The 27,987-nt window shown below is 37.8% G+C and overlaps 2 protein-coding genes, 1 long non-coding RNA gene and 1 pseudogene across 3 annotated transcripts; 2 read left to right on the forward strand and 2 right to left on the reverse strand.

Annotated features, from left to right (window-relative positions):
* Nucleotides 1-4,261: 4,261 nt before the first annotated feature.
* On the forward strand, nucleotides 4,262-6,639 carry LOC113353789. Its single transcript, XR_003361525.1, has 3 exons — nucleotides 4,262-4,406; nucleotides 4,624-4,737; nucleotides 6,445-6,639. It is a non-coding gene; the product is annotated as an uncharacterized LOC113353789 (long non-coding RNA).
* A 1,412-nt stretch (nucleotides 6,640-8,051) lies between these two features.
* Nucleotides 8,052-9,903, forward strand: LOC113348722 (2-alkenal reductase (NADP(+)-dependent)-like). Its single transcript, XM_026592572.1, has 5 exons — nucleotides 8,052-8,374; nucleotides 8,478-8,655; nucleotides 8,740-8,906; nucleotides 9,012-9,094; nucleotides 9,380-9,903. The coding sequence occupies exons 1-5, from the start codon at nucleotides 8,141-8,143 to the stop codon at nucleotides 9,756-9,758; spliced, it is 1,041 nt and encodes a 346-aa protein (XP_026448357.1). The 5' UTR covers nucleotides 8,052-8,140; the 3' UTR covers nucleotides 9,759-9,903.
* Nucleotides 9,904-11,317: 1,414 nt separating this feature from the next.
* Nucleotides 11,318-13,083, reverse strand: LOC113348723 (annotated as a pseudogene).
* Nucleotides 13,084-14,057: 974 nt separating this feature from the next.
* On the reverse strand, nucleotides 14,058-18,883 carry LOC113348724. The gene is made up of 13 exons (XM_026592573.1): nucleotides 18,607-18,883; nucleotides 17,137-18,045; nucleotides 16,780-16,880; nucleotides 16,555-16,669; nucleotides 16,221-16,298; nucleotides 16,010-16,102; nucleotides 15,819-15,902; nucleotides 15,589-15,687; nucleotides 15,346-15,408; nucleotides 15,145-15,175; nucleotides 14,861-14,907; nucleotides 14,588-14,646; nucleotides 14,058-14,439 (listed from the first exon to the last, which is right to left on the reverse strand). The coding sequence occupies exons 1-13, from the start codon at nucleotides 18,685-18,687 to the stop codon at nucleotides 14,205-14,207; spliced, it is 1,995 nt and encodes a 664-aa protein (XP_026448358.1). The 5' UTR covers nucleotides 18,688-18,883; the 3' UTR covers nucleotides 14,058-14,204.
* Between the last annotated feature and the right edge of the window lie 9,104 nt (nucleotides 18,884-27,987).

Genomic DNA, 27,987 nt, shown 5'->3' on the forward strand with positions numbered 1-27,987 from the left:
CTGTATTGGAAGGGTTTTGTCGCTTATCATTAGCACTTTCGGACTCGCTACCTTTGATCTACAAGTTCGAACCGCTCCCTTTACCATGGGCACCATCTCGCTTTCCCATATTCTAAGAAAATAGAACATGGCATAAATAAGCGCTTTAAAATGATAATGAACCCATGCTAATGACAAAGAACACACAACACATACCGTATCGGAAGAAGTGGGGAGATTTGAAGGAGAATGGACCGATCGCTGAGAGGAAGAAGAAGAGCTCGACGCAGCTGGCTCCGGGTGACCTAATAAGAGACGAAAGAAAGAGAGAAATAAATAAATAAAATAATTTTATCAAAAAACATAAGGAATGAAGATGTATATATAGATCACCAGGTGCATTTAATAGTAATAACATAATATTTTGACTGGCACGTTTCAATGCTTAAAACCCAACAAGAGGTAGTCCGGTGTACTTCCGAGACTTACAAGAAGAAGAGCTCTGATTTCCGGCGTCGCCTTTAGGCTCACTATCCTCCTGGGAATAATCATGAACAGAATGATCCGACCCAGACCCGCTTGCAGTACCTAGCATATCGGAAGGAGTATGAAGGGGGTGATTAGGATCCGGAACCATCTTCACGAACAGAGGGCGGGTAGAGTGTAGAGTCATACGGGGAGAAATCACTTCAGGTCCGATTTTACTAATCGACCGGCCTAGCTGACGTTCAACGCGCTCAATGAATGAACTCGCGGTAGGTGACCCCATTTTTGGATCCTGCGGAGAAAATGGGAGGGAAGTATTAGCAGTACAGATAGAAGGTAACCGCGGAACAGGTAGCACACCAGAGTCTCGCTTCATCTTCTTAGCCAGTCGTTCAGCCGTCCATCCATGGAGAGGTAGATTAATGTATTCTTCAAAGAGGAGGCCTCTAGGCTTCCACCCAATAGGCGAGGAGTTCTAAAAGAATATGACATAAACGAATATAAAATAAACTAATGCATAGATTCGACTAGGAGCAAAGGGAGAAAAGGGAAGGATACCTTAGCAGGAGGAGACATGACAAGAGAGATTTCCATGGGCTTCACTGCCGGATGACGCCTTCTCTTCTTGGAACCCGATGGAAAAGGTGAAGAACCGCCTTTCTTATCCTTCTGAGGAGACTCATCACCTAGAAGGGGATCCCAACTAGTCACGAGCGGATGGAGAGGGAGACCTTTGTTACTCGAAGAAAGCTTGTATTTTTTTTTGGAGACCTCGTCATTTAGCTTCACGCGGCCTGACACATGCATCTCTTTGAAATCCTCCTTGGTTAGAGCCGGATAAGCATATGGATCCTTGATAAGGAGGTTTAGCACGTTCCTGTTGACACCATTATGATACCCGAGCCACTCACTGGTAACACTGACTTGCCGCCGATATTGAGGTTGGAAGAAATCAAAATAACACTGTCGATCACTCATGCGAATACCATCTTTAAAAACGAAGCGATTGAAGCTCTTCCGGATCTCAATCTCCTCAGATGAGGAGGGGGATTATAAGGAAACCCTGATCAAAAACCAAGTTGACGAGCAACACGAATGGTGTTATACGCCTCAGATGAAAACCTCTCACGCCATGAAATCCGGAGAGATGTCCCGGTAAGGTAGATAAAATGATGTCAAAATCCTCGGACGAAGGCATATCTGCAGAAGACATCCTCCGTGGGGACTTGATAACAAAATTATAATGCAAGGAACCAGTACGTCCATCTTGATAGATAATAGGGTTGAACTCATCTCCCTTATCCATGAAATCCTTGAGCTTGTCCTTAGCCAAAAAACCCTTCTTATGATAAAGAGACATCTGAGGATGAGACTGAGGTACCGTCACGAGTCGCTTGGAGCTATCCTCTTGGGTGACCTCTTCTTTCCACGAGAGAGCAAGGGGATTCAGCTGAGGGGGCCTGTATAAAGGAAAGCGTTCCCAAGGCCCTGGATAAAGTTAGCAGGATAGAAAGTCTCTACCTCATGAGATCCGTCCACACGATGAATGTCGCGCGCTAATAAATCCAAATGGTGGTACAAACCTCCCAGGAACATGGGAGCAAGCGAGAGTGACACGCCGCGGGACATCAATACTACCATAGGAATGAGTTCATTCTTGATAGTATCCCGGGGACTGTACTCGAACACATCATGGCACAACCAAAAGAGAAGAAAAGCTTCTAATTACGCTCGATCTGTTTCCCCTTTACAGGGAGGTACGCCCTCTCGTTCAACGGAAATCAAAGGGGTCCAATACTTGATCCAACAAGAGAAAGAAGCGCGGCGTTCCCCGGACTTGGATTTCTGGTTGCTCTTTGTCGCCTCTGTCTCCCTCACATCGTTGGATTCTTCAGCAGCAGACGATCTCGGATGAGCAGCCTTAATAGCGGATGCCATAAGCTTTGAAGAAGATGAAACGTTAGCCGGAGAACTGTGTGCAGCGGACGCAACAACCTTGCCCTTTCTTCTATCCACCGAGTCCTCTACCTCATCGGAACCTCAATTTTGACCTCCCCTGGCGGTTGGAATGTTATAGATTTTGCTTTGGGTGCAATTAAATGATCGCTAAAAATTTTTTCGCTCTGATTCAAAGACTTATGAAGGAAGCAGCCTTGAAAGACTGTGTCACCATGGATGGGTAGGCCAGTAAGTGCCCTTACATCTTCTAGAATTGGGGTCGTCTCACCCCCAAGAGAATAGAAACGTCTGAGGATCGATTCCCCAATGCGCACATAAGCGGACCAAGCTATCACGATCTCGCCGGACGTATCTAAACTTTGAATCTTGTATAACAACTTCTATACCTAAAGAACGGATAATCCTCTCATCATCCGGATTGGAGCAGATATAATCTACCCACGGGTCCCAGGCGGCGTGAGACTCTGCGGACGAGCGTATGATGACTCTAGGAAAGACATAATCTCCCTTATGAACCGCCAGACCGGGCATCTCCTCAGAAGCGGTTATTGGAGGCACATCCGCTTAAGGGCGGATAAGCCAGTCTGTAGACGCGGACGGAGATAATGGATGAGGGTTCAGCATGCGCGAAATCCAATTATCATCATTCGGGAAAAGTGTAGATCCATCGTCCGCCGCAGGCGGCCGTAAGAGATCTTTAAGTCGGGCATTTCCCCTCATCTCTTCCAGCGTGTAAGGATCTGAGCTGAGAGGCGCGTCATATTCGGGTGATTCATTAGACATAGCAAGTAAGAAGAAAAGGGAGGAAAGAGAAAAAGATACAGTGAAAAAATTAAGGACTGAGAGGCGAGGTCTCCTCTATTTATAAGGAGGTAAAAGAAGGAGCGGTTATTGGATAAGCCAGTAACTGCGGCATCCCAAGAGTCGCGAATTTAAACCGCCCCAACCCATCAGTCGTAACCGTCATATCAATACGTGATTGTTGACACGGTCTTTGACCAGTCAAACAGTTAGGGGACTAATGTTGATACATGAAAATAACCAATCCTAAAATAGATGGTTCCTTAACTTATCAAGGGTTCCCTTTTCGATAGAGAGATTAGGGGACTTGGCCTAACCCACAAAGATGGGATAGTTCTAGTCCATCCAAAAGTATATTAAACTAGTTGGGATTTAGCCCAAAAAGAAAGCCTCTTAGGGTTTGATAATAACTTAAGGAAAGGAAAATGGTAGTTTAGTAATATATTAATCTTATGTGTATTTATCCATAAGAAGGTCATTATAAAAGGGGAAAGAAGTCATACTTATGGGACATCATTAATCCACCATTACTACTCATAAACCTCTCTACACCTTGGAAGTACTTTCTGTGATTAAAGCTAGTTCCTCCTTCCCACTTTTACCTAGAGGTGCACATATCCTACCTTTACCCGCCACCCTATCCTACCCGCCAGAATTTTTACCCGTATCCTATCCTACCCGCCATTGACGGGTAGGGTGACGGATAAACATTATTTTATCTGCCATCAAATGGGTAGGGTGACGGATAAAACCCCCAAATTATCCTACCCTACCCGCTTACCCGCCTAATATAAAAGACCAAGTAATCCATGTCCTTTCTTTTGTCTGGTGCCCATTGATCGGTTATTTTAAAAGAAACACGGGGTAAAATGTCTTTTGTCAAATCTCAAATCATCTAATACAGAAAATTAACATTTCTCGTTTTCTTCCCCATTGTTTTCTCCAACCATTTCTTCAATAGAATCTCAGATTCTCATGTAAATCTTTGAAGTACTAGAAATCAACCATGACTTTGAGATTAATAGCTAGGGTTTTAAGATGATTCTTGTGAAGCCATAACGCAGAAGCATAAAACCCTTCTTTATCTGATTTACCAGTACCTCTCACACCTCTCAAGTTACATATCAACTTCAAAGTTGTTAACGGATCTCGTTTAGAACCCTTTACTCGGTTGATTCAAGGTAAGATCTAACTTCAAAGTTGATTTTGTTTCATTTTATTTTTTTGTGTTAAATTGATTGAAAAAATCATAGGGTTTTACGATTTCATGCATATTGCAGGATACGATATTAGATACTCTTAATTGATTAAGACAGTTCCAATATATGATTGATTAGACATAGTTCCAATCATAACTAATCTTAATTGAGATTATTGATATACATTGTTTGATATAAGTTTGTTGCAGAATACGAGGAGTATGAGTGTGCAAAGCTAATGAAGGGTTTAATAAGTGGTTCTTCCTCCTCCTCCTCAATTAATTCCTGATTTGAAATCCAAACTAATTTTCAGGTGAAAATTCACTAAACCCAGATCTCATTTTCCATTCTTTTACCCAAATACTAGGAGGGTTTTGTGTAGTTGAAGTAATTTTTATGTGGGGTTGCTCATTTTGTTGTTAAGAAGCGGTTGATGCTGCAGGTGAAAGCAGTTTGATATCGATTTTGGCTTTTACATAGGTGAATTAAACCTGCAGTGTCTTGAATTTTAATTAGAATAAAATGTTGATGCTGTAGAATCGGTCTAAAAGTTCTCAGATAAGAAGAATCTTCCTCTTGACTGTAGTTAACATTGCTACGCCTATAATTTGCTATCTCAGTTATAAAAAAGTCTAGATTCTAGTTATTGGGAGTTAGAGTACCACCAAACCATAATGTAAAAAAGAACCTAATTTTTAAAGGATTTGGTGGTTAGTTTACTTGTCCCCTAGCTCATTACTTCCGGATAGACTATTAGGACATGCCCTCTTTTTTTTTAATTAACAAATGCTAATCTCAATTATTAGACAAGTTCAGGGCACACGAACTTTCATTTCTTAAGAATTAGTTTATGGTAATCTCACTTACAGGTCTGTTTCGTGTCAATGGAAGTGGAAACTGAGAATATGCACATGAATGAAATAAAAATAAAATGTATTGATATTTTTGTTTGTCGTTATAGTGTTAATCTGAAGAGAATCTAAGGAAAGAAAGAAGGAAAAATGTGTAATGGATTCTAGTGAGAGAAGAAGGAACAGAGAATGTGTGTAGAAGAAGAGTTACAGTAAATGATGTCAGTCATGGCGTGTGGGGACTCATAAAGCTTGATCACGTGGGACTAAACAGTGCCAAAGTGTTACTTTAGTTTAGTATATAGTTCTTGGTTTGTCCATCTTATTAAAAACCAATACAGAAATATGATGGTTTATGATAATGAGGTTGCAGAGAAAGATTGCGCTCTGTGTGAAATACTGCATATGAGTTGCAAGTCTTTTAATATAGTAGGGTGCAGTCTGTGAGAGAGTAGTTGAACGCTTTTTTTCTCTCCCTTGTCAGAATCAGTTGTGTTATGATGGAGCTTCTTGTGGAATCCTTGAGAGTCTGGGTATAGTTTCATTGGCAGAGCAAGTGATGAGTGATTTACTGGTATTATATTAGTTGTTTCTGGTGGCTTTGCATAATAATTTTTATGTGCTTTGTTTTAGGACTGATTCTAGAAGCTGTTATTTCTGCTTTTTCGTCTGTGGTTTGCAATAACCAGATGGAACAGGATTTGTAGTTTGTTAACTGAGTGGTCTTTTGTTCATAGTTAAGCGTGGTGCTCGCCCTTAGCTGGAGGGGAGTGCCTTATATATGTATATGTCCAAGTACATCTTGTTGTGTACTGCTCTTGCAACAGGGAAGTGCATTAGTAAATGTTAGATTAAAAGGTTTATTTATGCCATGTATTCTTGTAATGGTTATGCAACTGGGAGTTTTTTTGTTGAGAAATGAAATAACAGTAGAGAAGAGTATTCTTGTAATGGTGAATTGCTTTTTCACCTAAGCATGTATATTTGTTTTATCCGACTTGCTCATTTACCTTGTCTGCACCTGATCAGAATATTCATATAATACGAATCGTATTGGTGTGGCGGCCAGGCATCTCTCATTGGCTGGTCTTTTATAATAGTACTACTTATATGCTTGCTCTCTCCCTTGTATCAGTAAGAAAATTTAACAAGAGATAACTTGTATGTAGATTTATTTGGTGATCTTAGTACTTATTTCATCATCGTAGATGATGATTGAAGAAGAAGGTCAATATGAACAGCTTTTGGTGATGATGATGTTATATGAAGAACAAGGTCACGTGAAGAACATGGAATTGGGCTGGGATTCATCGTCGATTTTGAAAAGAATAGAACTCGTTTCTTGAGACCATAAATGGCTTTGTGCCTAGCAAGATATTTTTGTTTGTTCATTTTTCCCTAGTTAGATTGGCAGTACCATTGGGTACATATTTAGATAGGTTGGATCTTATTTGCTCGGTTGTTGCAAGATTTATTTCTTTTGTTTTTTGGAAGTATTTTCTGTATACAATGAAGCGACTACTAACCAGAAAGTCCTGAACAAAAAAAAAAAAAAAAAAGGTTATACCCGCCACCCTATCCTACCCGATCCGCCAATTAATGGGTCGGGTAGGATCTTACCCGTTTAATGGCGGGTAGGGTGGCGGGTAAAATAATTCTTACCCGCCTGTTAGCGGGTAGGGTGGCGAAATGGGCCATATCCTACCCACCCTACCCGTTGTGCAGCCCTACTTTTACCCTATCAACATTTACCCGACAAAGTTCTCAAATAATCCTAATGACCAGATGACGCGATATGCAGAAGCGAAGTACACACATTCGTCTATAAAATCATGTATCATTTGTTGGTGGTCTTCCTCTCGAAATCTCCACATATATCCTCTTATCAATAGTGATTTTGGTTCTGGAGCTCGGGGTGTTTGCATCCGTATGCATTTCCTCGCTTTCCAAATTAAGATCCATAAAAAACTAAAGATTATTGGAAAGACTGAAAACAAGTAATATATTAAATAAACCGGATGAGCTTTTATGAAAAAAGATGACAGCCGTGTGTGTTAATTTTTGAACGGAACGGGATTTGTATAAGTTGAAGGGAAATATGGTCTTTGGTGAATGGTTAAAATTGTAGATGTTATCGACCAAACGTTGGCCGATAGGCTCAAGTTAAGCCGGTGCTCTGATTTAGCTGATCCGTTCGTCTTTGAGAAACTCTTTTCCCATTGCTCAAAAGTGAGTTTGGCCATCCATGTGGATAGTCAAAACAAGCCCCAATGAACTTGCTCTTTATTGATACTCGTCCCACATTGTATTAGCGACTTAAGATCCTCTAATTCATAAGCCTTGGGTCCAGCGTTGCCCAGCGTTGCAACTCGGCTTTCAAGGTAGTTAGACCCATGGACTTTAGTACTCTTAATCATGGTCCGAAAAAAAACATGCCGAAAGAAATTAAAAGACAAAATTTTTGCATAGAAATGGTAGTGAATTTCCAAGTGTTCATGCTTGGTTTTATTGATCCTAATCATCAAGGACGATGATTTTTGTTTTTATATGGTGGAGTTATCCTATGATGGAATACAAAACTTGCGCTATCTGACTTGCTCCCAAACCGGCTTTGCCGCAGAGCATCAACCCGTCCTCTAGGTAGGACCATCAGTTTTGGTTGTTGAAATTTTGATTTTTCCCAACAGTCCCTTGTGGAACCAACACCAACCCCTTAAAAGGGTGGTAGGTGGTAGCTGAAGTATGAAGCTGCTAAAGTGACACCTCCTATATAACTGAACATCCCATTCTCCAGACCAAATTTATTAGACAAAACCCTCAAACCCTCTACCTCTCCATACTCACTCCTCCCAGACAAACTTAACCATGGAAATTCCTAATAAACAGATAATATTCAGAGATTACATCGAGGGAAGTCCAAAAGAAACTGACATGATATTAAATGTTGGAAAGATTAGTCTTAAAATCCCACCAAAATCATCACCATCATCTGGAGGAGCTGTTCTTGTTAAGAATCTATATCTATCTTGTGATCCTTACTTGAGAGGAAGAATGAGAAACTTCCATGAATCCTATATCCCACCTTTTTCACCTGGATCGGTTAGTCTCTTCCATTTCTTCTTTGTTAAATCAATTGATTTGCATATTTCAAACTAGGGAGTGATTTTTATTATTTTTTTGCCTTTCTTTTATGTTGTTCAAGGTTATTGTAGGATTTGGCGTATCAAAAGTTGTGGATTCTGATAATGAAAATTTCAAAATTGGGGATTTTGTTACTGGAATTACTGGTTGGGAAGAGTACTCATTGATTCACAAGACTGAGTTACTGCGAAAAATTCAGTCCGATAATATCCCTCTTTCTTATCATCTTGGACTATTAGGTGTGCATTTTGCCCCAGTAAAGCTTTAAAATGCGATGACATGGATTATAACATTATCTGACAGTTTTTTGTTTTTTGCTGTAGGAATGCCCGGGTTTACGGCTTATGCTGGATTTTATGAGGTTTGCTTCCCTAAGAAGGGCGAATTTGTATTTATTTCGGCAGCCTCTGGAGCTGTTGGTCAGCTTGTTGGGCAACTAGCAAAGTTACATGGTTGTTATGTTGTTGGTAGTGCTGGTACAAGTCAAAAGGTTTGAATTTGCTTGTGGTCTACTAACATTAGGATTGGGTGTTATTTTTATTCTTGAAGATGTTTTCTTTGCTGCTTACCATTATTCTTAAACTCTGTGAATCAGGTTCATCTGTTGAAGAACAAGTTTGGCTTTGATGACGCATTTAACTATAAAGAAGAACCGAACATAGATGCAGCGCTAAAAAGGTACAGAATGTTTGCTTTTGGTATAGCCAAGTTTTTATATGAGAGAGCTTAGAGTGATAATGACAATCCAGTTCCCCAATTGTGCAATGTATCTTTTTGTACCTTGTTCATCATTCAATTTTAGCTTCACTAGCCAAGATTCTTTGAACAAAGGAAACTCAAGCAACATAAAGTTCGCTTAGCTGCGCAAGCCAATTAATTTCGGTTCTTGGTTGCCATTATGCTTACTGGAAGATTCATTTTTTGGTGTTTGTGGCTCAATATGCTGTGGTTGCTGTTCAATAGGTGCTTCCCACAAGGAATTGATATCTACTTTGATAATGTTGGTGGTGAGATGCTAGATGCGGTGCTTCTGAACATGAGGACTCATGGTCGGATTGCTGTTTGTGGTATGGTATCTCAGCAGTCTCTTTCATACGCGGAGGGATTGAAAAATGTCTTCATGCTGATACCGAAACGTGTCAAAATGCAAGGGTTCATTCAAAGTGATTACCAACATCTGTTTCCTCAGTTCTTGGAACATATTATAGGTAACTATAAACAAGGAAAGATCGTTTACATTGAAGACATGAATGAAGGTCTTGAAAATGCTCCTTCTGCTCTTGTTGGTTTGTTTTCCGGCAAGAATGTTGGTAAGCAGGTAGTTCGGGTCGCTCACAGTTAGGTATTTTCTGCGCACCTTCAAAGACCCTGTGCTTATATATTACCACAGACTGTGGTAATAATGTACAAGTTCTGGAGCAGACTGTGGAATTGGTCCAAAATAACAATTGATTTTAAATCTTAATAATAATGTACATTCGTTATTCATCTGTATCATGTTTTCTCAATTCATATTTAAGTATACTGTATCACAACAAATGCCTTTCAGTTCATCAGTTATCGGTGTTTTATATGTTTGCAGAGTGGAGAGCTACCTTTTCAGAGAACATTTGTTGGCATTTAACTTTTTGAGGAATCTTTAGAAATCCTCATAGGTATATTATGGGTGACTTTGGAACGAGTCAGAGCTTATTTATCTAGTATTGGTTCCTGATACATTGGATAACATGTATGAAAAACTAAGTTTTTGAGGGTGCAACTCAAAGGCTTTTTTGATACTGTGTTACAGTAATATGTACTGGACATATTCCACTCATACCCACCAGCCATGAAATTTAATGGGAGAAAAGATAAAGAAAATAAAGGCTCGCAATGTTGCTGCTGGAATTACTGGCTGGGAAGAGTGTTCCCTGAAAAATTCAGTCAGATGATATACCTCTTTCTTATCAGCTAAATCTTATTTTTTTGTAGAATTGTCAGGCTCAAGGTTTTGTATTGTAGTTTACGTTCTCTTGAAACCACTATCTTTTTTTTGTTGAACATATTCACCAAGACACCATGAACCACTGCCCAGATGGAATCTAATGAGACCATGACTTCAATTACAAGCTGATGGAAATATTTCCAATAACGAGTTTGTAGAAGAGAGTATCGAGAGTATTTTATCTCCTCTTATTCTCAAGAGGCCGAAGGTTTGTGTGTCTAGCATGAGAAGATGTGAGTGGTGTCATCCAGTGAAGTGGTATTGGTGGCAACTAAGATGTCATCCAATGAAGTTATAGAAACACCTGCTTCTGCCAAGTTCTTAAGATGTAAATTCAGAAGAAAGAACAATGAGAAAACTGAACGGCACAAATATAAAATTATGACAATCGAATGACAGATTGAAATAGATTACAGATAGTATAGTAAGAATGACAGATTAACCCGTAACAATGGTTCATATATGTAAAACATTATCCGTAACATATTGGTTACTGAACTGTAATCATGTGATTGTCAAATCTTAAATCTGTTATCATTTTTAGAATTCTCAGGCTCAAGGTTTACGTTCTCCTAAAGCCACTACTTTTTTGGTTTTTTTTTTGTTAAACATTCACCAAGACACCATAAACCACTGTCCGAGAGGGAATCCAATGAGACCATGGCCTGTAATTCTCACTGGGTTGCAAAGCACGCCTTGGTATTCAATTACAAAATATTCCCATTAATGAGTTTGTAGAAGAGTACTCATTGTTTGTCGACTCAGTGTGCTTAGATTTTCCAGTTAGGAGTGTGGTTAATGAGTGGTGTCATCCAGTGAAGTGGTAGTGGCAACTAAGATGTCATCCCATGAAGAGGTAGAAACACCTGCTTCTTCAAATTCTGAATCATACAATTATTAAGAAGAAAGAACAATGATAAAACTGAACGGCACAAATCTAAAATTCTGGAAATTGAATAACAGATAGAAATAAATTACAAACAGTGCTTAAAATAAACTAAAAGCACTAAGCTTATATAGAAATAGATTATAAATAGTGTAAGACTGACAGATTGGCAGTCAGGTTGCATAAAAATAAACTAAAAGCACTTGAACATGTCCCGACCCTCGGCACTAAGCTTAGATGCTTGAAGCAACTTCTTCTTTGGTGCTTTCAACTGTTGCAACTTCTTACGAATCTGCGCCCTGCACTTATCGTGCTCAACTTGTTTAGCTCGGGCTATTATCTCATCTGGATCTATTTTTGTGAAATCCAATGGCGCAGCTTCTGGCTTAGAGGCATGTTGTTTAGAAGAAGACAATTCACCAGATTTTCTCTCCCGTTTAAATTCGTCAAGATCAGTATCTTTAAAATCCAGCATTGCAGTTTTGTCCGTTATCCTTTTCACTGGAGGTTTCCTGTAGAGAAGAACTCTATCATCATCATCAAGGTGTTTCCTGGCATCCTCAAACCTGGTGCTCTTGTTGAATATTGGTCGACTCCATTTATCAACCAAGTCCTTGGCAAGCTTTCTATTACTCGCTGTCTCTTCATCAGATCTTGACAAGAACATAATAACCTTTCCAAGACCACTACTCTTTAGCTGCTCCCTCCTATATAATTCCTCTAAATCCATACGGAAAATCAGTTAATATCTTCAAAACTCCACTCCGGACAGTAATGTTGGGTAAGCTTCCATCAGGAAGGGGATCAAGCCAATTCTTGAGAAGTGTTAAGACCCCACGGTCTAAGAATTCTAATTGAAGTGGTTTCTTTGATAGAACATCCATCAGAAGAGGCAATTTCCCAAGTTTATTGATTGCAGGCTTATTATCTAAGTTCAACTCTGCATCAGATTCAGCGGCAAGTTCAAACTCTGCCATACGATGCTCAACAAACATACCCAATTCTTCAGCTGATTTCTCAGGTTTCTTTTTTCTCCTACCAAAACCCTTAAACAGCCTTTCCACTTCATCATCAACTTCTACTTTGGCCTTAACAGAAGCAGATCGTTCATTATCACTTTCATAATTGTCATCAGGATCTATACGAGTGTCGTCTATCAACTTATCATCACAATCTCCACCGGGAATAATAGCATTCCACAATTCCTTCTGAAGTTTAGAATCAACACCATTATCAACCCTAGTAGAAGAAGATTTCACCTTCTTAATTTTCTTTCCACCCCCACAGCCACTGGAATTTTTCCTCTTACGATCCAATTCACCCATGATTATTGATTAGTGATACTGAAAATTTAAATTTTGATTACTGGAGAAATCGCAATTGGAACTATTAAGGTTTCTACAGAGTTTGTAAGGGAGATGATTAGAAGACAAGCATATGTGGGAAACAATAGGAAGCAATTGGGATTTATAGAGAATCCGCGGTGAAGATTTAGAAATTTCCTATTCCTGTTTGGCATCAGATTATACGCGTTTTTATCGAAACTTGCTTTCCAAATTAAAGCATCTAGCGGTTAAGGGGTCACCACTTTTGAGGTTATCATTGTTAGTGGGTGTTAGCTAGCACGAGAAAGGAAGTGATGAGATGTTAGGATTTGTCTGGTGAAGCGGCGGCGAGAGCCCCATACATCTTAGATCCTACATTAGATTGAGAGAGAATGAATATCGAACTCCATCCTCTTTCTCGTATTGGTTGGATGAATCACGCGATGCAGTGGAATGGACTGGATCATACTAATATACACGAGTTTGCGCCTCTTATTCCATTGGGTCAGACTCAAACCCTCAACTATGGTTCATATATGTAAAACATTATTGGTTACTGAACTGTAATCATGTGATTATTCACGGCTTATGCTGGACTTTATGAGATGTATCCCTATGAGGAAGGAGTATGTTTTCACCTCAGCTGCCTTTGGAGCAACAAGCCAACTTGCCAGGCTAAATGGTTCTTGTGCAGTTTGCAGTGCTGGCACCAGTCAAAGTTGGTGTTTACAGAGATAAAAAATGAATAAACTAAGGTGGACCTGTTGAAGAAGAACAAGTCTGGTTTCGATGAAACCTTTCGATTATGATATGCTTCGATAACCTGTGTGATGCTGGACGCAGTAATCTTGAACTGAACATGTGTTCATGGCCGCATTGCTGTACGTACGTGCGGGTGATTTCTCAGCGGAACATGTCAAAGTGTCGCATCCTGGAGGAATAAGAAACTTACACATGCTCGTGATGAAGCGCCCCAAAGTGCTGGGGATCCTTGCATCTATACGTCGCTTTTTAGAGCATATTAGTGATAAAGGAAAGACTGTTTACTGGTAAGAATTGTCGATAAGGCTGGTCATCAGTGTCACTCACGAAGTTCAATTGATTTCAAACTTGGAACTTGAAGAGAACAGAAATGCAATTCCAGAGACTAAATATTTACAGATTATGGAAATTGGAACATATGTTTTAACTTCCTGAAACAAAATATTGATTCATTTATTTATGCCAAAACTTGATAAACTTCACAGAAATGAAATGAAATGAAAAAGTATTTATTACTCTGGTGAATGAATTTATCATATATGTCAAATCCAAATTTAGCCTTTTCAATTTTATTTTCTTTAGTAATGTCAATGCTGAAGGAACCAGCTGGTGAAAGAATTTGCTTGACAACCAAATTACTCTCATCCAACCCTCCACTTCATCTGTATACATCCTAGAAAATGATAGACAAAGTTTTTTTGTATTTGTTTAATTTCCCTTTAATGAATTTAGTTATCAGAAAAAAAATATAGATTACAAGATAAAAAAGTAACTGTAAACTAAGGACTTACACTGTAAGGATCGTATTACAAGAAAAAGAAGATTGTGCGCCTATGCTTCAGAGAGATCAACATTTTCATCCATGGGAGGCACTGCTTCGCAAGACACGTCTTGCATTTCATCCGAATCAGAAGGTTGAGATTCGTGTTTGGCAGCAGCTTGTAAAACTCTGTCTTGAACAGCTGACGTAGAAGGTGAAGTCGGCAATCCAACCCGACTCGGCTCTAATTTCTTGGCAGCCCATGAAAAAGCATCTGTCCCCAGTGTAACAGGAACTAGCAACAATCTTAAGAAAAAAAATGGTAAAAGCAACAAAACCAGGATCAGTTAAATTTTATAAACAAACTAACTAACAAAAAATCAAGGAGGGTGTTTGATCTTCTCCTCAACCAGAATTAGAACTTGTTAAGCACTTGAAATGATCAATTATATACCTCAAGTCTTGTCTAAAATCTTCAGAGTTTTCATATGAAGAAACCCGTGAATAAATAGTCTGTTCAAAAACAAAACGAACTAATCAATACACTAGCGGGTAAAAGGGATTTACAAATATTACGAAAATGAAAACCTGTTGAGACCAATATCACCCTGAAGTATATCAAGGATAAAGTCAGATTGACAGTTCAATCTAAATCATTTAGTAGATATGGAGGGGCGAAACTCACGGCAGTTTCATGACACAAAATCGAGAGCGAAAACTGAATTACCTTTGCAATAGCAACAACGCCTATAAGTTGCAGTGTCTTCTCCCATTCTGCAACCAACAAAATAGAAGATAATGTTTCAAGAAGAATTAAAGTTAATTAATGGAAACTTTGAACCGTGGAAGAGATAAAGAATCCTAGAAGGATCATTAATCAACTCCAACTTCGTCAAGGTAAGTCTCAGGCAAAAGAACACATCAAAGAGATTATGGTCGTCTTTCTTAAAGACCAGATCCTTTTCCTCAGTTGTTTTCCGTAACTATGATTTAAAGCCTAACGATGCTCACCCGACAACGCATAGATAGCTGCAGCCGTACCCTGTCAAAAACCAAAAACAATTAGTGGGATATGCATTTAAAATGTGATATACACTCACGGAAGAAAAAGAACTCAGCAAAAATAGCTTGTTACATTTTTGTATTTAAAAAGTATGACATGTATCAGTGACTGAATATCTAACAGTATCATAAAAGCTACAGAAGTCTTACCGCCGCATAGCTAAATGTTTTTAATGGAGTAGGTTTGATTTCCTCAAGGATTGCCTCAGCTTCCTGCATATCATCCGAAACTAAATGCGTCAACCATATTTCTTAGGGGTGAAACCACACCATTACCCTAGGTATACCATTGAGTCCAATTACAGAGAAAAGTATGAATCATTTAATAGGAAAATAAGATACTTCTTGCAAGTTGCAACTCATGAATATGTATTTCTATTTCCACAAGGTTACCTCATTAAGTATGGTAAGTGTTGTCTCGGGTTTGAGTTCTTTAATACGTAGCCCATTTTTCACCCATGATCGAAACCCACCGTGAAGAAGGTATGGTCTCTGTAACAGTAAAGAGGAAAGTATATAATCACAGGTTTCTTAAATCTAAAAGGCCAAATGACAAATTCCAAAGTCCACCAAAGATTTTTTTATCACAAATGATGAAGCTTCGGGAACAAAAGAATGCATACCTTGACTCCAAGCTTCTTCAAGGATCTCGCAATGCTTTTGGAGCGAGTACCATCGGCATCCATTACTACAACCTTGGACCTGTCCTATAAGTGACAGAAAAACATGATCCTGAGACATTATTTTGCAAAGTTGAATCTAGATATACATGACTTGAAAGTATTTATCCACATGTGAGAATAATTCTACTTACTCGAACAATTTTCAAGTTCCGAATGACAGCTGCAGTCAAGTCATCATCTAGGTCTTTCCCTCTCACGACTAGCTTCCGTACAGAACCATCAATCTGAGGATTTTTGTAACGCTCTAACAATTAAAACTAGACATAATAACAGTAGTATCTAGTGCTATTTATATCAGACCAAATTTCACTGAAAGAGATGCACAATGAAAACAAAACTAACCTCGGATAGGGTAACACTTGCATATCTAAATCGAGCCCCTCGGCGAAGATCAGGAACACCATCTTTTTCCCTTGACGCCTAGAAATAACCATCAACAGAAACCAAACGCGGATTATATATTAGACCGATGACATGCCCCGAACATATATACAATAACATTCTCAATGCAGAGACCCCAGCAGACATCATTAAAAGCAAGATAAAAGGGGACATAATTTAATAAAGAAAGACAATGACAGGAAAAACATCAAGTAATTGACGATTTTGAATTTTTGACAGGTGTAAGGATATCACTACAAGAAAGAAAAGGCTAGTGAAATTTACAGTCTCTTGCCTCAGGCCTGACGTCTATAAGCACGACATCATCTTCCCTTGTTAGCAGCTCCAAAGTTGAGTTTGGAGACAAATCTCCAGAATAACCACCATATGTCAGTATCCGATAAGTAATCCTGCATGAGTCTGATCAACAATATATATTTGCAGAAAAAAAGATGGTGACTTGCATAAGAAAAAAAAGAACAAAAAAGACATGAATTATTTTTTTTTTTGGCACCCATACCCTAAAGTGGCCGAAGCGCCAAGCAAAAGGACAAATGGAATGATTGGATCATTGGGATCCAAGCCAAGGTATGCCACCAACCCCTTGATACCAAAGTAAACCTGCAGCCCACGATCCATAACCAGTAAGCTCACTCTGTGAAACATATATTGCAAGAATAGTACATTAGGATCCCCTGGACACCAGTACAGTTGAATTTTCTAAGAATTCCTTTGTGTGAGAAACTATCACCAGATGATGATGCTAAACAGGATAAAGGGATAACTTCAGAACCCGATTAAAGTATCCTGCTAATTTTGGTTTAGGGATGGATTACGCCAGACAGTAATGGATACACTAAGTTTATAATTGAAATACCTGTTTTAAAGCAGTCTTAACAGGCGTCAGGAATCCTACAGCTTTGGTTTCAGTTTCGTTGAGTACATTTCGAGCCTCCGGAGGAAGTAACTCTTTTGCATAGCTATAAGAGTAAACGGCATAACTTGTACCACCTGCTAAAAGATCCTCTGCACCGACAATTGTCTTCCTTAAAACATTAAAAGCAATAGTACTTGCATTTCCTGTAGCTTCCTTGAAGTCACCGGAGAACCCTGTTGCTCCATTACCAGCTACTTTTTCTGCTTGATTAACAGAACTACCAATTGCCTCATTTATGCTCTTAGTAGTGTCTGTTAACGACGCAGTAATTGAATCTAATGTACTCTTTAGAGCACTTTCTCCCTTACCAACAGAGGCATTTATGGATGCATTAACACTTGATACAAATTCATCAATGGTGGTTTTTAACTTGGTTATTGCGTCATCAACCATAACAAGAGGATTCTCTGAAACACCCATGGCATCATCCCAAGGCACCGTGGGTTGTGAAGCAGCACTTTTTGATAATTCATTTGTATCATAACTAAGCTGATCAGTAAGGGATGACATACTTGCATCTTCAGCATAATTCAGTTCTCCTCCACTACCAAGAGGAATGGATCCAACATCTGCTCCAACTGAATCATTCAAGTTATTTGAGAATTCTGGCTCCAAATTATTTAATTCATTGAGATAGGAAGAACTATTGGTTATGTCCGACGAGCCTGATACTTCAGGCCCTTCAACTACACTAGTATATATAAATTTTGTCGCCTGTGTTTTAAGTGAAACTTCACGAGCACTTATTGCACCAGGGACACCTAAAAAACCCCGTCCTTTCAAAATATATCTGATGTTTATATCGTTCCCAAAATAAGTAAGTGGTCTTGACCCATAGCGAAAAAAGATCTGCATTAACCATACACAGTTTCTTTCACTCAGTTACCAAAAAAAAAGGAACAAACAAAAATACACTTCACATCATTTGAAAATTCATGGGGAAGTCTTAAATTAATAAGGCGGATCAAAGTGTAATAAGAAAACAGTGCATATAAGACCGCCTAACAAACCGTAGCTCATGGTGACAGTGGAGTGTGGTTTCACTTGCTTGGGTGGCCCCATTTGCAGTCCAAGTAGCAGGCTCATAATAAGCCTTTGTTCTATCCTTGAGCTCCTTAAAGGTGTAAAATCTCAGTAAATTTGACTCTCAAGTCATGAATTCATCACTAAATGTTAAGTATATTTTCTTGTAAAATTCTTTCAAAAAAAAAGTTCTTTAGTAAAGTATGTTTCGAGTGCTTTCAATTTTTTGTTCTAAGTCACATTACTGATCAATCATACCATAAAAATTCTACAATTTTTCAACCGATATTATCTTAGCTAACTAGAGAAAATGTACCACCTCATACAGATTTATATTAAAGGAAAAATGAGAAGCATTTAAATGAAGTGAGTGAAGTGTTTTTTTACCTGAGATTGGGAAGAACAAGATGATGGGGTAGACAAACAGATTGGCAACATTGTCATACCAGAAAGAGAGAAAGCTAGCATAAAATCAGCTATATAGCATAATCTGAAATCTTCTCAGAAATAACGAAAACCCAGACAATATGGACTGAAATATGCTTCAAAAAAAAAAAAAAAAAAAATTGGACTGAAACAGAGAGAGAATCGTGTGGCTCTTCTGCAAGTTTTAGTCTAATTAGATCTCTTCTGGTAATTTGGGTCCTCTTCTTCTTCTCGCCTCTCGTTTATATTTTTATTTTGGTTTTTTCTGTTTGTTGAAATCCTTTCTTTGTTTATTTTATCTGTTTCTTATTACGTGTGAGTGCGAGCTTCAGTTTGTAAGGACAGCAACCAGGGAGCATTTTGCTACGTGCCCAGGTCAATCTGTGAGTGGATGATTAAGCAGCTATATGGGTGACCTCTAGTGGAACGTTATTGCTACCGTGTCACACTAAACTCCCACGTTGAATTTTTATTTTTCCTTTTTATTTTTATTTAATACGTAATACCAAAACAAAACTAGTCATAAAGAACCAAGGTGATCAAATTTGTGGTACAAAAACTTCAGCCATATTATTATTAATAAATAAAAACCGTTTGATTAGAAAGTGTCACAAAAACTTCATTTCCTTTTATAATGTGTAAATTTAGTTTTTAGTAATTTTATAAATTCCTCAATTGGCCTTCTGTATATATTATATGCGTTTTAAAAGAAAACTTTGGCGGAAGAAACACTTAGAGAGAGAAGAAGAGATCTTCTCTAAAGAAATCGTTATCAGAGAAAATTCGAGGTCTTCTTCTTATATCTTCGTGTTTTTCTTAGTTTCTAGGGTTTCAATTAAAACATGCAAAAATTTGAGATCTTCTCCTGTTGATTTCATCATTTAGAGAGTAATTTTAGGTTCAAATTTCATTGAATAAATTCTGAGATCTGGTATTTCCTTCCAATTTAATTGAAGAAGAGAAAAGAAGAGAAGCTACAGTCTCAGTTTATCCGAGATCTGGTTTCAACAGTTTAGTTGAAATTATATCTCAACTTGATATATCAATTTAAATTGCATCTCGAGTTGAAGAATCCAGTCAAACAATCCTTCGTATTGATCATTTTGAGCTATTTGTAGTATTTGGATCATTCATTAGCTCAATTGGTTTTCAGGTATTCAATTTTCTTTTTTGTATTGATTTTTGATTTGTTTTGTGAATTTGGAATTTACTTTTGATGATGAAACCTACATTTATGTTAATATGATTTTTGAGAATTTGTTGATGTTCTTATGAAAGCTACGATTTATTGGAATAAAATCTTCTTATTGTTACGATTTCACATTGTTTTCTAATTTTTTGTTGTTGTTGATATTAACGTTTAGTGAAACCTTTTCGGTTTCATACTTTGTCTTGTATAATGTTTTTCAATTTTTTGTTGTTGCTCATATTCACATAGAGTGAAACCTTTTCTGGTTTCATACCTTGTCTTGTAGATAATGAAATCTGTTTTCGCGGTTATATGCCACACAATGGATACTTTTTCCTTTTTTGGTTTCATACTTTAAGAGCAAATACCTTGGCCATATTGTGGCAGCAAGGTCTAACCGGGAATGGAGGTAAGGTTCTCAGACATTCTGTTGTTTTTCATCATTAATTTTTGTTGGTTTCATCATTTGTTTGTTTTTGGTGAAAACTTTTTCCATGTTAGCCAGTTTTTTCCTGTTTTTGTTGAAACATTTCTTATGTTGATTTCATTGTATTTTATGCTGAAACCTTTTCACATGTTATTTTTGTGTTCATGTTACAGAAATTTATTCTTTTGTTTGTGTTGTGGTTTCATTGGGAACGATGCGAACTGGAAATTATTTTTGGAGAATTTGAAGGAAGCATTTTACCCGCGAAAACATCTTACTTTTGTGAGTGATCGATCATTATACAACCTTATTGAATTGGCGACAAACTCTTTGTCCATAATTTGAAATTGAGTTCTACAACAAAATTCGAAGGATATGCCATGCGCGGCAGATGTTAAGTCATTTCGACGAAAATTTATCGAATTTCAGTTTCAGTTTTTGTTTAGACTACAATGTATTTGGACCTTTTTTTTATTTCATTTTATATTTAGTTTGAATGTTATTTTTATTTTATTCTAATAATCTACGTTTTTTGTACAGTTAAACATGTTAATTTTATACAGGTGTTTCATGTTTGTTTCATTTTAGATTACGTTTTTCAGAATTGCAGGCTTTTTATAATTTGGTGGAACCAAAATAGGTTTCATCATTTTTTGTTGGAACCATTTTTGGTTTCATCATTTTTTACTGTTGTTTCTTTGGTTTCGTTTGCCATACGAACATTATACTTGTACCTTACACACAGTTAGGTAGTTGTACTTACCATCAAGATGTTTCTTCTATGGATGAACTAGCACAGACTTATAGTTGAAACTTCATTAAACATGGTTCATATATCACACCTGAGTTTTAAATCTCTTTTAAGTTTGGTTTGAAAGCGAACATACAACTAAATCAATTCGACAAGAAAAAATGAATTCAACGGTTGAAACCATTCATAAGCAATTGAAATCTTTTAAAAACTATTATAATCATTTTGACACGAAATATATAATGTTGCAAAATGCTATTACAACTTGCTAACAAGTATTACAACTAGTTGATATTTACACCAATGTCTTCATTGATATGTTTTTGCCATCGGGATTTTGAATGCCAACTTTGCTCTCATGTTTCCCATCTTTTCTGACATTTCCTCTTCAGAAACTTCATGTTTCCCTTCAACAGGCTTTTCACGCGATACCAGACATGAAGTACAGAATTTCACCTGAAATTATAAAAAAATATTTCAAGCACTCGAAAAAGAAAATTTTTGATTCACAAATTACAAGCATACATAGTTGATTTCAGCATTTCAAAATCAACATAATTGGCTTTTAGCTTATCCTTTTTGCTCACAACATGTATAGCTTTTGGTATTTGTATGTTTCTGGTTGATTAATTGTGTCATCCAGCTCTTAAACGTGGTCAAACCGAATATGGAAATGGTGAAACCAAATCTGGTTACATCACATGAACTTTAAGTAAAAACACCAACATAAATTGGTTCCAAGCATATATAAACCATAATTAAAAATGATGAAACCAAATTTGATTGCATCAAAGAAACCAATTAGTAAAAACACCAACAAATTTGGTTCCAACTATAAGTAAACCATAAATGAAAATGATGAAACCAAAATACGTTCCATCAAAGACGACATCAAAATAAATAAACAAATAATGACAACAAATTTAGTTCCAACCATAAGTGAAAACGATGAAACCAAATTTATTTACATCAAACAACCATTAAGTAAACATACCATCAGAATTTGTTTCAAGCATATGTAAACAATAAACAAAAATGGTGAAACCAAATCCGGTTACATCAAACAAGCATTAAGTAAAATGCATCAACAAAAAATTGGTTTCTAACATATGTAAGCCATAAACAAAAATGGTGAAACTAAATCTTGTTACACTAAACAAACATTAAGTAAACACACCAACAGAAAATTGGTTTCAAGCATATGTAAACCACGAGCAGAAATGGTGAAACCAAATATGGTTTCATCATACAAACGTCAAATAAATGCACCAATAGAAATTTTAAAATTTAACCTTTAATAAACAAATGAAACCTAAACCTAATTAATGGTTACAAACACATGAAAACAGATGAAATATCACTGATGAAACCAAACCTAAACCTAACTATCAAAATCATTGATGAAACCAAACCAAAAATCACTGATTCATGTTGATTTCATCAACAACAAAAAAAATTTAACACCATCAACACAGTTTTGAATTGACAAATAAGAAATACGACGAAATTTACTTTACAAAAAGCAGTGCATAAAAAATTAGTTGATACGATTCTTACCTTTTGGAACTTTTTCTTCCATTTACTGTTTGGAGTTTGTTTCACTGCTTTGTTTAATTTTTCATCTTTTTTTTTCTTTTATTGAGTTTGTTTCTTCACCATTTTGTGTGTTTGAGACGATTTAGGTCAGAAATTATGTTTAGAAATGATTCGATTTACGATTATGGTTTCACTGGTTGAAATAAGTAACAATTGAAAAAGAGAGAATCGAAAATCGGTGGACGATTTTCACAAATCTGAGAGTTTTTGGATTTTAAGTGAAGGGAGTTTAATGGGCTTTTTTTTGGTCGTTACGAATAGAGTTCTTGGGTTTACGAATGAAGATACAGTGGGTGGTTTATTCTTTAGTTATTTGGGGCTGAATTAGGGGAAGGGAAGTTTAGACTGTTTAGATTATTTGGGGTTTTTGTATTACTTTTGTTTGAATGGGATTTATGTGGATGGATAGTGACACCTTTGGGGTTATAACCCACGGCCTGATACCAAAATGCCCTAATTTTTAGGTTAGACGGCCGTGTGGTGTCAAGCTCCAAAACATTACCAAAGATAATAAAAATCCTGGCTTGATTGGGGTATACCCAGATTAATTGGGGTATACCTAATGAGAAAAAACCCAAGACATTTAGAAGTAAAATAGGCCACCCCTTAACCATATATTTTATAAATGGCTAATATACCTTTTGTTTAATTAACACTAAATTTTTTGATTAGGTTATTTATTGAGTTTAGATTAAAATTTTGAAATTATGAATTCAGTAGATTAAACCTTTTATTTGTGTTATGAGTTCGATTTCGATCAAAAATTTTAATTTTGAAGATGTGAAAAGTCTGCAAGGTCGACGTTTGAACAAGGTACCGACTAAGTTCCGCCGGCATGGTCGACGTTTTAATAAGGTTCCGACTAAGCCAGCCGGAATGGTCCACGAATGAAGAAAACGCCGACCATTTTTAGGTCGGAAGGGTCTTTGAATGAAGAATATGCCGACTATCTTGGGCCAGCAATCTTATGGTCGGCATGTAAATATTTCCTACAATGTCGGCTATCGTATAGTCAGCATGCAAATAATTTCTAACATCGCCGGCTGACTTATAGTCGGCATGCGAATAATTTCTAACATTGTCGGTTGTTGAAAAGTCGGCAACGTAACCTTGCCGACCTGTAGTTATACCCAACATAAAACAGAATATGGGAAGATGTAATTCACTTTATTCATGCAATTTTGGTTACTACATTGATTGAAACATAAAATCTAACTCCTTGTCGATGGAACAACGAATGCACTTAGCATGTGCATCAAGCCTTTGAACCCCTAGGCGACCCTAGTGGACGAGTTATAGTCTCGTGAGGGTTTACATAGAGATTTACCCACAAAACCTACACTAAAACCATCAATCTTCGTTGGAGGAATCCTAATCATCCCCGGTCTGCATGAAGTCCGGGGCATACTCCGAGATTTTGGGTACCATGAATTTATAGCTTGCGTCGAATGCGAATGCTTCCCCCTTTTCCTCCAAGTAGCGCACTTTCACGGCTTCATGCTACAAAAACAAAACACCAACTTACTTTGTTAGTGGTGTTTAGTAGGAATATCAAACAACATGGATTACGTAAAATAAACCACAAACATACTTAAAAATTGGTCAATGGACAAGTTGAAGTGGGTAACGTTAAAAATCCGAGGTTGGGGAGCTAAAAAAGAAAGTATCGCATTTTCGATGACTAGGTGCCTATCATGGACTTGTTGAACACTTCTTCCATTAGGATTCCCAAACTCTTGCCTAAATTTGTTGCGTACACTAGCCCAAAAGGTTACAACATCCACCCTTACGGAGGACTGATGTCTACCTCGAGTTTCCGCGTACCACGCTTTGGTGATTGCCAAATCTTCATTTGAATCAAATGATGCCATTGTTGTGTGTAGAGGTATTGGGAGAATTAGATGGAGTACATGATGATATGAGATTTGAAGAGTATATACAAATAGGTGTGTGGTGTTTTGTAGAGAGAAGTAGTGTATTTATAGGATAGTGCCCAAATTTGGCCATTATGCTAGTCAATCAATGCAATTGTACTTGCAAAAATTTGAATTTTGAACACGCCGGCTGGGTTTTTGTTTCACCAATATTTCGACTAAGTGTAGCCAGCAGGGTCCTAATTTTCTTACCCTGCCAACCTTATTATGATTTTAGGCATCAGGAGTTCATTTTCTTCTGTATAACCGTCAGAACGGTATTTTGTCATTAGTGTGCCGGCTTTCTTATAGTCGGCAAGGTCGTAATTTTATAACCCTGCCAACCTTATGATTTTAGGGCATCAGGAGAAGATATTTTCTACAACACATAGTCGGCAGGGTAGATAACATAATACCTTGTCGGCTGTAAAACAACCGGCTAGGTATTAATTTGCTTACCTTGCCGACCCTGATAACTACACCATTTCTACTATCAGGGTCAGCAGTCTGACAGTTCACAACCTTGCCGACCCTTGTTTATTCGACAATGTAACTTAACAAAAGCATGCCGACGGAACTATTGAAACTTTACATAGATAAACAAACCATTCATTCAACAATTAGAAATCCAACATTTTTGTCCAAAATACAAAAACATGTCTCATAAACCTTAAAAAAACATTTTTCCAACCATTAACCTTAACATTTGTCTACCACAATATAAATAAATAAACTAGGAATGCATTCATTCACCACCACGACCACGGCCACGACCTCTTTTAGGAGCACCACCACTACTACTACATTCACCACCACTGGAACAAGCCCTCTTTTTGTCAGCATTCATCTTGGCTTGAGCTTTCCTCTTTACTTCAGCATCAGCTTGCTTGAAAAATTCGGTGGCATCCTCATTGTCAACATTGCTAGCAAATTCAATGTGCTTGCTTTGATCTTCAATCGACAAAGGCTCTCCTCTTTCTCTCGCGCAACACATCACCCTCACAAGGATCTTCAACTGCTCCTTCTATTTTCAATTAAACAACAAACAATTAATATAATGATTTGATAATGTAATCTTAAAACAGTAAGAGTAACTCTAAAATACTTACAAAGAACTTAAGATTTGTTGCTGGGTCTTTCGTTGCCATCTTCCTCTTACGGGCCAATTGTTCATCAGTCTATTCCCTAATCACATTAGGACGAGCCCAACCCAAGTACCACGACATGTATTTCTCATGAGCTTCATGACCTTCGGTCACCTCGTCCAAAAGACTCGTATCGACTTTACGGTCACGTCTTGCATTCCAATGATCGTTAACTGGCGCTGGAGCGTAACGGACGCCAATACCTTTTTGGGACGTGCTGAACTCCTCCCTTACCACTTTAAAGAATGGCTCAACATCGAAATGAGGTTCTTCTTAGACGTAACCCAATTGTCTCCTTACCCGATGTGGATCGTACATTGAAAACCCATGGGTGCACAACAAGGGACCATAGTATAATGCAACATCATCTCTCATTTGGATTAAACCTTGATTTCTAGCATCTCGATACAGATCAAATATTACCTCATTCGCAGTCAATTTTTCCAAGGCTATTCGCACGTTGATAAGCAGCTGCGACATATCCTTATCCTGAGCACCCTTAAAACTGTATCTTTGTCCTCTTGGCTTATCAATCACAAGATTCTCATTCACTTTGACATAGGGGTTGGCTTTCACTAAAGTAGGGAAATACTCATATATCCAAACCTATGCAAACACAAAGTTTAGTAAGAATCTTACATTACGAGCATTTTGCAAATATAAATGATTTAGACAATAATATTACCTGGAAGAGACATAGATTTACATTGACTTGCGCAATGAGTGCTCTTGAATCCCTTGTCAACTCATTTTTCGAGTAGGCAACCATCGCACTACCCCAAGAATACTCACGCATCTGATCCAAGGGATGCAATAGTTGAATATACCTGGCGTCGACCAAGCTTTCGGAACTGTCGGGGAAGATACATTTTCCCAGGACGTATAGCAAATAAGATGACGCGGTAGCATTGGTTCACACCAAATCCGCCCTTCCTTCCTTATCATGGATTTCGTTGGTCCTAGAGAATGTGTCCCTCAACTTCTTCAGATTAAATTTCTTGCTTATATGACCCTGCTTCATCACAAGCATAGACTCCGTCTTAATCTGATCCCAACCGAACCAAATTTTGGTAAATTGGAAGATATCCTCCCAAGAAATGCTATTATCGAAGCCCTCACGGATTTCTTTTCCCTCAACCTCGAGGCCTAGAATTTGATGAGCATCATCGGGAGTTATCGCCATCTCACCGAATGGGAATAACATTGTATGAGTCTCTCCGTTGAAACTCTCACAGAATGCATATATGATAGCTCTATCATACTGAATAATCGAACTTTCCACCGCAGGACACAACCCGGAGTTCTTGACAATCGCTTGCACCTCGTCATATTCCTTGTCAAGTGGTTATTTCTTAATCACTGAACATGAAGCTTGGCGCCTCAAGAAAAGGATGGCATGCTTGTGATCCTAAATACTAAAAACACAAAATGAAAAAAGAAATACAAATACTTGAAGAAAATTTAAGATAGATGCACTTAAATAAAAAATAAATACGGATTGAGATTACTTACAACAATATTTTGGATTTCACATACCCACGTGTCTTTGTATCCAAAAAGAACATGTCCACCATCTTCTGGGGTCCCTTTTAGAGTCTCACCTGGTTTCAGTTTAACCTTCAAGTGACGGGGAGGCATGTGGGAATTAGCTGGTTTAGTGATAACCCTCTTCTTCTTTCCGGTTTCAGTTGAAGTTGAAGCTTGGGTTTGTTGATCATTAGCTTGAGTTTGTTCTCCATCTTCTTCTTCTTCTTCTTCTTCCTCATATTCCTCTTCAACAATTTCATCTTCTATATCCTTATCCTTATCTCAATTACCATCATCATCATCATCATCATCATTACCTCCTCCAACAGGTGGCATGTTTTGATCACCATCATCATCATCATTGTTGCCTCCTCCAGCAGTCGGAGTTCTTTCAACATCATCATCATCATCTCTTCTACCAGATGGACTCCCTTGGTCTTCATCTGGAGTTTCATCTGATTCATTTGGTTCCGGTGGTGGTTGAGAATCATTCCGTACACGGATCTTGAGCGTTCACGACACAACAAATGCCCCTCGATGTGTTGAAGTCAAGAGTTTTTCACCAACACGAGGAGGTTTTGAAGGAGGAGTAACAACTTTCTTCTTTGCCTTTTGCAACCTGAACAAGAACAATTAAGAAAAAATTTATAAGTCGGCGGGGTCGACATATATAACCAATCCGGTGGAACAATGGCCGGAAGGGTCAATATCTAAACTACATGCCGGCGAAAGTATAATAGGCATGGTCATATTCAAATAACCTGTCGGCTTATAACAACTATGAACACGGGATT

This window comes from Papaver somniferum, chromosome 2 (genome assembly GCF_003573695.1).
Source record: "Papaver somniferum cultivar HN1 chromosome 2, ASM357369v1, whole genome shotgun sequence".
Lineage (NCBI taxonomy): Eukaryota > Viridiplantae > Streptophyta > Magnoliopsida > Ranunculales > Papaveraceae > Papaver > Papaver somniferum.

Excerpts from the sequence above, each read along its gene's own strand:
- LOC113348724 (XM_026592573.1), bottom strand. The coding sequence starts at position 18,687 with ATGCTAGCTTTCTCTCTTTCTGGTATGACAATGTTGCCAATCTGTTTG. Across the intron at positions 16,670-16,779 it reads GGCGCTTCGGCCACTTTAGG|GATTACTTATCGGATACTGA; the intron begins GTATGGGTGCCA and ends AGACTCATGCAG. Across the intron at positions 16,299-16,554 it reads TTATAGACGTCAGGCCTGAG|GCGTCAAGGGAAAAAGATGG; the intron begins GCAAGAGACTGT and ends GGTTATTTCTAG.
- LOC113348722 (XM_026592572.1), top strand. The coding sequence starts at position 8,141 with ATGGAAATTCCTAATAAACAGATAATATTCAGAGATTACATCGAGGGA. Across the intron at positions 8,656-8,739 it reads TTATCATCTTGGACTATTAG|GAATGCCCGGGTTTACGGCT; the intron begins GTGTGCATTTTG and ends TTTTTGCTGTAG. Across the intron at positions 9,095-9,379 it reads ATAGATGCAGCGCTAAAAAG|GTGCTTCCCACAAGGAATTG; the intron begins GTACAGAATGTT and ends GCTGTTCAATAG.